At 38.8% G+C, this 11020-nt stretch overlaps 1 protein-coding gene across 1 annotated transcript; it reads left to right on the top strand.

The window, feature by feature from the left end:
• The first annotated feature begins 5988 nt into the window (after positions 1 to 5988).
• dgcr6 (DiGeorge syndrome critical region gene 6) lies at positions 5989 to 9827 on the top strand. Its single transcript, XM_058390701.1, has 5 exons — positions 5989 to 6258; positions 6432 to 6592; positions 6705 to 6805; positions 7011 to 7151; positions 7248 to 9827. Exons 1-5 carry the CDS (start codon positions 6149 to 6151, stop codon positions 7326 to 7328), a joined length of 594 nt encoding a protein of 197 aa, XP_058246684.1. The 5' UTR covers positions 5989 to 6148; the 3' UTR covers positions 7329 to 9827.
• The last annotated feature ends 1193 nt before the right edge of the window (positions 9828 to 11020 follow it).

Genomic DNA, 11020 nt, shown 5'->3' with positions numbered 1-11020 from the left:
TGTGGTGGCCAATTCCTGATTGAAAATCCCTGAATGTTCCCTGAACCTCTCTCACAATTTGAGCCCGTTGAATTGTGGCATTGTCATCTTGAAATATGGTCAAACCATCAGGGAAGAAACTTCTATAGAAGTTTTCTATAAAAGTCTTTTTCGATAGAAAAATATGGTCATTCATTATATTCAGGTAGTCAGCTGACCTCTGCTTTCGGGCAGATGTTCACCAGATAAAGCAATCCCAGTGCATAAAACTTTCCAGACAGGCTCGATCAGTGGCACCAGGCTTAATGGGAGCATCACGTCATGCATTTTTTTACCCTGATGCACCCATCATTATGGAACCTAGCTGTTACACAAGAATTTCCCTCATGGGATCCATCCATCCATCCATCCATCCATCCATGAAAAATTTAGGACACCCCATGAAAGTCTGTGTTTTTTCACATAGTTAAACATATGGGCATTTGATCTTCATTGTAATAATATTGAAAGATTCAAGTAATACAACTAAACAAATAAAACCAAAGAAAAGTCTTTTTTCTTTTTTATCTGTAAAATGTAATTTTAAAAAATCCAAATGCTTGTGAGGAAAATGTAAGGACACCTCCACATTTATCTGTACTTTAAATGGATAAAAATTACCTAAAGGTGTATCACATCAGGTGCAAACTATTAGAACATTGTTACAGAGCATTTTGAAGGAGGCTTGCCTTATTTAAACCTCAGACATTTAGCTTGGTTTGCTCTTAATTTTTGAGGTGAGAGGTTTCACCATGGTGAGATCCAAAGAGCTCTCTGAGGTCTTCAGATAGAAGAATGTTGATGCTTATGAGTCTGGTAAGGGATATAAAAAAAATCTCAAAAGAATTTGTAATCAGCCATTCCATTGTCCAGAAAATCATTTACAAGTGGAGAATATTTAAAACAACTGCCAACATGGCCAGATCAGGCCGTCCAAGCAAATTCACCCCAAGAGCAGACAAGACATCTCCAAAAACCCTAAAATATCATCACAGCAAACTTTTGCTACAGTTTATGCCAAAGTGCATAAATCTACAATCAGAAAGAGACTACACATCTTGAATTATTATGGGAGGTGTGCAACAAGGAAAGCTTTGCTGTTTAAAAAAACATGAGGGCAACACTGAAGTTTCCCAAAGAACACATAGACAAAGGCCAAGGCTTCTGGAATAATGTGCATCAAACATATGAGTCTAAAATTAAATTATTTGGACATGAACAGGGCATGTTTGGCTTAAACCAAATACAGCATTTCAGCAAATGAACCTCATACCAACTATGAAACATGGAGTTGGAAGTGTTGCAAAATTCACAACTGGTGTTTGATCCATGACTGATACATTTTCTGGTTCAATTATAATTGGTATTTAAACAGTCCTATTCATCATGCTGTTCACATTTTGACATCATGAGACCAAGACGACACCTAACAATTGATCAACAGTACCTCGCCATTGCGAGGCTTCAAACAGGATGTTCTCAGAGGAAAGTGGCCACTGAGTTTAGAGTGTCACAGAGTGTCATCAGCAGGTTGCAACAGAGATACAGAGAGACCGGAAGAGTTACAGAAAGGCATAGAAGTGGACGTCCTTTGGCCACATCCCATGTTGATGACCGCTTCATTGTGAACACTGCCCTGCGGAACCGGATGATGAATGCCACTCAACTCCAGGCACATTTAAGGGAGGTGAGAGGCACCCAAGTGTCACGTCAGACCATTCGAAACCGTTTACATCAGTGGGGTCTGCATGCTAGATGACCTGCAAGGGTACCTGACCACACCACCAGGCCAATACAGTCAATAACAGAACTGATCTTGTGAATGGTACAGTGACAAGCCAATACTATCTGAATAACATCATTAATCCAGTCATTGTGCCCCTGCATGAACAACACAGGCCTAATTTCATCTTCATGGACGACAATGCTCCAGCTCATCGAGGTCACATCATTAGGGAACGGCTGCTGGAGGCTGGGGTACCTCAAATGGAGTGGCCTGCACTTTCTCCAGACCTGAATCCCATAGAAAAACTATGGGATCAGCTGAGTCACTGTGTAGAGGCTTGTAACCCTGCACCCCAGAACCTCAATGACCTGAGGGCCACCCTTCAATAGACAATAAGACAATAAGTCGACTTGTGAACAGCATGAGACGTCATTGTCAAGCTGTAATTGATGGTCAAGTTCACATGACAAATTATTGAGACATTGACATTTTTTGTTGTGGTATACCCACCACTGTTGTTGGCTTTTGTTTCAATAAATTGTTTGAGATGAGGAAATCACCATTGCATGCTTCTACTTAAGTGCCCTACTTTCATGATATAATATCACTGTAGCGTGAACTTTTTTACATTTATATATTACATTTGTATATATATATATATATATATATATATATATATATATATATATATATATATATTTGTATATATATATATATATTATACATTTGTATATATATATATATATACACACAAATGTGTATATATATATGTGTATAAATATATATATATATATACACACACAAATGTAATATATAACTCACAAGTGAGTACATTTTTGTAAATATTTTATTATATCTTGTCATGTGACAACACTGAAGAAATGACACTCTGTAGAGTAGTGAGTGTACAGCCTGTACACAGTGTGTAAATTTGCTGCCCCCTCAAAATAACTCAACACACAGTCATTAATGTTTAAACCATTGGCAACAAAAGTGAGTACACCCCTAAGTGGAAATGTCCAAATTGGGCCCAATTAGCCATTTACCCTCCCCGGTGTCATGTGACTTCTTAGTGTTACAAGGTCTCAGGTGTGAATGAGGGGCAGGTGTGTTAAATTTGGTGTTATCGCGCTCACACTCTCTCATACTGGTCACTGGAAGTTCAACATGGCACCTCATGGCAAAGAACTCTGAGGATCTGAAAAAAAGAATTGTTGCTCTACATAAAGATGGTCTAGGCTATAAGAAGATTGCCAAGACCCTGAAACTGAGCTGCAGCACAGTGGGCAAAACGATACAGCGGTTTTACAGGACAGGTTCCACTCAGAACAGGCCTCGCCATGGTCGACCAAAGAAGTTGAGTGCACATGCTCAGCATCATATCCTGAGGTTGTCTTTGGGAAATAGACGTATGAGTGCTGCCAGCATTGCTGTAGAGGTTGAAGGGATGGGGGGTCAGCCTGTCAGTGCTCAGACCACACGCCGCACACTGCATCAAATTGGTCTGCATGGCTGTCCTCCCAGAAGGAAGCCTCTACTAAAGATGATGCACAAGAAAGCCCGCATACAGTTTGCTGAAGATAAGCAGACTAAGGACATGGATTACTGGAACCATGTCCTGTGGTCCGATGAGACCAAGATCAACTTATTTGACCACTTCAGATGGTGTCAAGCGTGTGTGGCGGCAACCAGGTGAGGAGTACAAAGACAAGTGTGTCTTGCCTACAGTCAAGCATGGTGGTGGGAGTGTCATGGTCTGGGCCTGCATGAGTGCTGCCGGCACTGGGGAGCTATAGTTCATTGAGGGAACCATGAATGCCAACATGTACTGTAACATACTGATGCAGAGCATCCCCTCTCTTTGCAGACTGGGCCACAGGGCAGTAGTCCAACATGATGAAGACCACTGCCTTGGTGATGGACTGGCCAAGCATGTCTCCAGACCTAAACCCTATTGAGCATCTGTGGGGCATCCTCAAACGGAAGGTGGGGGAGCGCAAGGTCTCTAACATCCACCAGCTCTGTGATGTCATCATGGAGGAGTGGAAGAGGACTCCAGTGGCAACCTGTGAAGCTCTGGTGAACTCCATGCAAGTGGGTTAAGGCAGTGCTGGAAAATAATGGTGGCCACACAAAATATTGACACTTTGGGCCCAATTTGGACATTTCCACTTAGGGGTGTACTCACTTTTGTTGACAATGGTTTAGACATTATTGGCTGTGTGTTGAGTTATTTTGAGGGGACAGCAAATTTACACTGTTATACAGGCTGTACACTCACTACTTTACATTGTAGCAGAGTGTCATTTCTTCAGTTCAGTGTTGTCACATGAAATGATATAATAAAATATTTACAAAAATGTGAGGGGTGTACTCACTTTTGTATATATACTGTATATACTGTGTGTGTGTATATATGTGTGTGTATATATATATATGGAAAGATACAGTGTTAGAATGTTATAGATAGATAGATAGATAGATAGATAGATAGATAGATAGATAGATAGATACACTATATTGCCAAAAGTATTCGCTCACCCATCCAATCAGATAATCAGAATCAGGTGTTCCAATCACGTCCATGGTCACAGGTGTATAAAATCAAGCACCTAGGCATGCAGACTGTTTTTACAAACATTTGTGAAAGAATGGATCGCTCTCAGGAGCTCAGTGAATTCCAGCGTGGAACTGTGATAGGATGCCACCTGCGCAACAAATCCAGTCGTGAAATTTCCTCGCTCCTAAATATTCCACAGTCAACTGTCAGCTGTATTATAAGAACGTGGAAGTGTTTGGGAACGACAGCAACTCAGCCACGAAGTGGTAGGCCACATAAACTGACGGAGCGGGGTCAGCGGATGCTGAGGCGCATAGTGCGAAGAGGTCGCCAACTTTCTGCAGAGTCAATTGCTACAGACCTCCAAACTTCATGTGGCCTTCAGATTAGCTCAAGAACAGTGCGCAGAGAGCTTCATGGAATGGGTTTCCATGGCCGAGCAGCTGCATCCAAGCCATACATCACCAAGTGCAATGCAAAGCGTCGGATGCAGTGGTGTAAAGCACGCCGCCACTGGACTCTAGAGCAGTGGAGACGCGTTCTCTGGAGTGACGAATCACACTTCTCCATCTGGCAATCTGATGGACGAGTCTGGGTTTGGCGGTTGCCAGGAGAACGGTACTTGTCTGACTGCATTGTGCCAAGTGTAAAGTTTGGTGGAGAGGGGATTATGGTGAGGGGTTGTTTTTCAGGAGCTGGGCTTGGCCCCTTAGTTCCAGTGAAAGGAACTCTGAATGCTTCAGCATACCAAGACATTTTGGACAATTCCATGCTCCCAACTTTGTGGGAACAGTTTGGAGCTGGCCCCTTCCTCTTCCAACATGACTGTGCACCAGTGCACAAAGCAAGGTCCATAAAGACATGGATGACAGAGTCTGGTGTGGATGAACTTGACTGGCCTGCACAGAGTCCTGACCTCAACCCGATAGAACACCTTTGGGATGAATTAGAGCGGAGACTGAGAGCCAGGCCTTCTCGTCCAACATCAGTGTGTGACCTCACAAATGCGCTTCTGGAAGAATGGTCAAAAATTCCCATAAACACACTCCTAAACCTTGTGGACAGCCTTCTCAGAAGAGTTGAAGCTGTTATAGCTGCAAAGGGTGGATCGACGTCATATTGAACCCTATGGATTAGGAATGGGATGTCACTTAAGTTCATATGCGAGTCAAGGCAGGTGAGCGAATACTTTTGGCAATATAGTGTAGATAGATAGGCGTGCAGGGAAGCCAGGCACTTCCAAGACCAATGCAGTGCCATGCAGGTGGGGGCACTGGTTCCCAGGGTGCCGAGGTGAGTGTTCAAGGGGGTACATACTGGGCTTTATGGCTTTAGTTAATTCATGTGACAAAAACATAGAATTGGGTGGTGGTTATTTTTGTGACTGGAATATGGAATTTTGGTGAATGGAATCTATAATAATAACAATTTTATATATATATATATATATATATAATATTCTATACCCCTGTTGCAGGTTTTGAATGCATGGTTTTGTAACATGGACATTATAATAATAATAATAATAATAATAATAATAATAATAATACAATTACAATAATACAAATACAAACTGGAAAAAAATTAAAATAATTAAATACAGGGAAAAAACTGCGGCGCGTAGTACAAATCTAGCAGCACAAATCTATAGTTTCTTACGCGCATGCGTCGTGCAACATTAACAGTGGACTCGTTTAGCGGAAGTGCGTTGTTCGGCTAACAGTCGTAAATTCAAACACTTGTGAAGGCGTGTGACATTGTGATGTGACAGGCATTTTGAATCAGCCCAAACTACTTAGCGAAGGTTTTAGGAACAGTTTTACGATTCTACCGCGTTAGTATAGATGGAGAAGTATTCGGGATTATATAAGGAGCCGACCGATGGCACGAAACAGCAGGAAAGACACTATTATCTCCTGTCCGAGCTTCAAATACTGGTCAAAGACTTGCCAAGGTAGCTACCTTAATAGCTAGTTAGATGATTAATATTATACCAATGTGATCTTAACAAAGCAATTCTGATTATGTTGATTTAAGAGGAATACGAGCGAAAAGCATGAAATATATGTTGACGGACCTGTAGTAGATTAGTATGGATTTGAACTTAATTTTACACTCTGTTGAAAGCTGGTTTCAGCAGCGCTTGTCGTACACAACGCTGAGTGATTTGGCCCAAGCCCTCATAGATGGCACTGTGTACGAGATTGTTCAGGGTCTACTGGACATCCAGCACCTGACTGAGAAAAACCTGTACAACCAGAGGCAGAAATTACATACTGAGCACAGAGGTGTGTTGGTGTATATAATGATTTGTGACCCCTTATATGATTGTTTTTTGTTTTTTTTTTGCTTTATTAAATTCGCGTATGTTGATGGGATGTTCTGTCTGTTTGTCTCAAGTTCTCAAGCATGAGCTGATACGTAAACAGAAAGTGGCTCTGCAGACCTGCAAATCACATAATCTAACTGTACTAAAGGCAAGTCAGCGTGCAGAAACAGAGGCAAGTTAAAGGGGAAAAGGACTTTTTTTTTTTTTTTTACTTTTTGCAAAGAATTGTTTTTTAATACAGAGCAGACTTTTTAAGTTACCAGATAACCTGTAAAGTAATGAAAAGTTGCTTTTTATAGTTAGCCTACCATTTTCCCTGCAAGCATAACATGTATGCACAAATTCACACTGCTTTTTTGTCTCTCTTGATGTTCCAGGGTCTGGAGCAGCGTGTGAAAGATGAGCAACGAATGATGGATGAAAAGATTGTGGCAGAGATGGATCAGAAGGTCCTGGATCAACAGAACACACTTGAAAAAGCTGGAGTTCCTGGTTTCTACATCACCACCGTTCCACAGGTGCTCATAACACATTGTATATTGTCCTGTATTACTTAGTTTACCTATCTTTTGATGTAATTTCTTAATGTTTCCTTCTGTCTGTATCTTTGACAGGAAGTGACAATGCAGATGAATTTACTGGAGTTGATCCTGAAGTTACAACAAAAAGAATCTCAGTCGGGAATACTGCTTTGAGGGACATAAAGCCTATTTGGTTCATGATTCGTTTGTCTATTATTATCTGTGTATTAGGTAGGAATTATCACCCAGTTTGGTCATGAAAGTTGTTCAGGGTCTGAAGGTATAGAGTGCTTGGTAGTAAATGTTTCTAATTTACCAAGGAAGAATTTGATACATCTTTACCTATTTATTGTACACCAGAAGCTCTTGACTATTATAGTCTACAGTACTGCCATATTGAAGCAATATTAATCATCAGTGAGACAAGATGTTTTTTGTTGAGACTGCATGTCAGCATGTGGGGAAAATAAAAAAAAAAATCATGGAGCTTAGCATCTCTATGAGGTGTAGTGCTTTTTAATTAGTAGCACATCAATCTTAATCAGAATGATGATAAAAAAAACTATTTGTAACAACATAATCTGTAATCAGGAATAGATAATACTGTTTAAAATTTCATATTTAGTTAATCCCCAGAGGTGGGTGAATATAAACCCTTCATAATTTCAGTCAAAGTAAGGGAAAATTCCCTTGCTTAATAAATTGAGCATATAAGACACATAATTAAAGATTATTATCCTTAATGAAAGCTTAACTATTTACTTCAGAATTAGACAGAAAGGTAACAGTCTTAAGCAGTATTTTAAAGACTTTTTTTTGTTAGTTGAAAAAATAAGTGTGCCCAGAAAGTGAAAATTGCGATCATGTGCATGCCTCAGTGCTGACAATATGTGAATTTATTAATTACATTTCATGTAAAGTTTAATTTGTTTTACAGTTTATTGTATTACATATGGGTGCCCTTCTGCCCCTTGTGGTTTTACACTACATAGAGAGGACGTCATTTTGGTAAAATTTCCATGGGCCCTCCATCTCGGGAATTTTGGAAATATTCCAAGTTGGAAACTTAACAGGAATTTATGGGAATTAATGGGAATTTATTTGAATAATTTAGATATTTGGGAAAATTTATATAAACTGTATATACAAACATAAGTATAAACATTTAATTTGATCATAAGCTGACATGCAAGCAAACTAATGCATGAATGAGATTTCTGACTTTGATTTTATTGTAAGTTCAAATCAATTCTTTCATTGAACAACACAAAAGCATAAATGTTGAATGTAAAAAAAAATTTCCTTATGTCCCTTCCAAAAAAAAGTTCCATTCAAAATTGAATCTTTGGGTTCAAATGCAGAACTGTAGCTTCAATTTTCTTGTGATAGTCAGAGCTTGGAAAATGGAATTCCCCTCTTAAGTGACTGAGGGGGATTGTGTGTGGGGGAGAGATGGTCTATCTATATTAAAAAGACAGTTTTTTTTTTTTTTTTTTTTTTTTTAATTATCTCACAAAAATATTTGCTAAGTCAGTATATTTGTTTTTACAATGGTAAAATTGTAAATTGTTTTAACTATAAATTTATGTAATTTACATGACTACTTACAAAGATGGAACTTTTTTAAAATTATTTTGTGTGCAAGATTCAAGAAATGACCAGTGCATGTTATGGAGGAATGCAAAGTGCATGTAGAGGTGTGGCCTCAATAGCCCTGCAGTGCTGTGTGCATGTGATTGAGGAATATACAGGGTAGAAATTCAACAGAAATTGCATTAAATCTGGTAACCAAGGTTATGCTGCAAGATATTTTTTTTCAACTATATTTAAGTCCCCAGTTATAGGCTAACCTGCAATTTTGCAAATTCCCAGTTTATTCCCATGAATTCCTGTTAATTCCCATTTAAAGTTTCCAGCCTTGAAAATTCACAATTTTGCAACCCTATTTCTGTGTGTGGCAAATTTGACCATTGCTAACTAAGAAGGTTTTTGAGGAACTGAGAGTAGCTCTTGAATTTCATTCATATGATATATGGGCTTGTCTTCAACCTCTTGAGGCCCATACAGCAGCATATGTATAGCACAATTTTTCCCCCTTCTCAATCTGAAAGCACTTAGTAATGGCTGCTACTTCTTAGATCTGTGTGAAGGATGATTTAGGAAGCTGTACAGATAGAACAGAATACAAACACTATAGAGTGACAAACCTGGTCACCTGGGTCATTCCCCCTGAGTAAAAAGAAAGCCTTGGATCTTGTGTCATGTTTCACATTGCACATACAATACAATTATACGGCTATTTATAATCAGTGGGCATTTTAAATTTGTTGCCAGGTGTTTGTTTATATCCAGCTTCCACAAATTTTTAGTGTCATGTTTTCCCCCCTCACTATGGTGCTCACTTTTGTGTTGATCAGTTTCTGATTGAGTGTCTTTTGCTAAGCATCTAGCCATTTTTATATTTTATATTTTGTGTGTGCTGTATCTTGTGACTGACTAACAGTGGTTGGCAGTAATAAAGTAAATGAAATTAGTTACTGTACTTAAGTATCTTTTTCCAGTATCTGTACTTTAGTAAAGTATAATTTTTTTTTTTTTTTTTTTTAGACTTTTTGCTTTTACTCCACTACATTTTGAAGTAACATATTTTTACTACATTGTGCCACATCTCTTGTTTCTGCTATTAAAAAAAAAGCGCATTATTTTTGACCAACATAACTTTTTGGTTTCATTAAATTCAGCAAGCACAAGTGGCACAGTAGCAGTAAAATTGCAGTGTCACAACCTGAAATAATAGCCTATGATGAAAGCCACCTGCACATCCCATGGCCTTACCTGCCGGATTTGCTTCAAGTTGTAGAACCGAAGAAAGAGTCTTTCATATTCATTCGATTTCATGTAGAGCTGAGCACATCCTGTGATAATCATAATGGCGGTTTTCAATAATATGAAATCTAACGTTAGCTTGCAACAATGAAGGATTTTATTGTAAGCAAGCTAAAATAATCAGTAACTCTTGAGCAGCAGTCTATATGTTACTGATATTATACAGCAACTCAATAATCCAATAGGTCAACTTTTATTGTTGATATTTGACCAGTCATCAAGTCAATTTTCTTTTTAATATTTTTTTTTAATGTAAAGCAGGATAATTTTACTGCACAAATGCAAAAATACAAATACTATTGCCCATCATACACCAAAGTATTAGTTAACTAAATACTAAAATATTGATTGTGCTCAGTTTGAACTTTTTTCTTCTGAATCTATAAAGCAGCAAGTTTCTGTTAAAGTGAATCTGCTTAGACCATTGCTTAACATTTGTGTAAAACTGATTCCCCAGGAGTGCCCAGCTCACAATTTTCTTCTGCTGTGTTGTATGTTGTGTAAAATGTTTTCATTTTTTAAGCACTTTATGTAGCAAACAATTGACAAGTCCCTGTATTTATATAATGTACACTGATCAGCCATAACATTATGACCACCTGCCTAATATTGTGTTGTTCCCCCATTTGCTACCAAAACAGCCCTGACCCATCAAGGCATGGACTCCACTAGATCCCTGAAGGTGTGCTGTGGTACCAAGATATTAGCAGTAGATCCTTTATGTCCTGTAAGTTGCTTGGTGGGGCCTCTATGGATCAGATCGATCTATCTATCTATCTATCTATCTATCTATCTATCTATCTATCTATCTATCTATCTATCTATCTATCTATCTATCTAGCTATCTATCTAGCTAGCTATCTAGCTAGCTATCTAGCTGTCTGTCTATAACATTCTAACACTGTATCTTTCCACACTTAACATATTTGGTACCACATTGCACTGCAAAAGGCCTGCTAGCCCTGCTTCAGAGCCAGGTT

Source organism: Hemibagrus wyckioides, linkage group LG05 (genome assembly GCF_019097595.1).
Source record: "Hemibagrus wyckioides isolate EC202008001 linkage group LG05, SWU_Hwy_1.0, whole genome shotgun sequence".
Lineage (NCBI taxonomy): Eukaryota > Metazoa > Chordata > Actinopteri > Siluriformes > Bagridae > Hemibagrus > Hemibagrus wyckioides.
This window is presented reverse-complemented; position numbering and strand designations above follow the sequence as displayed.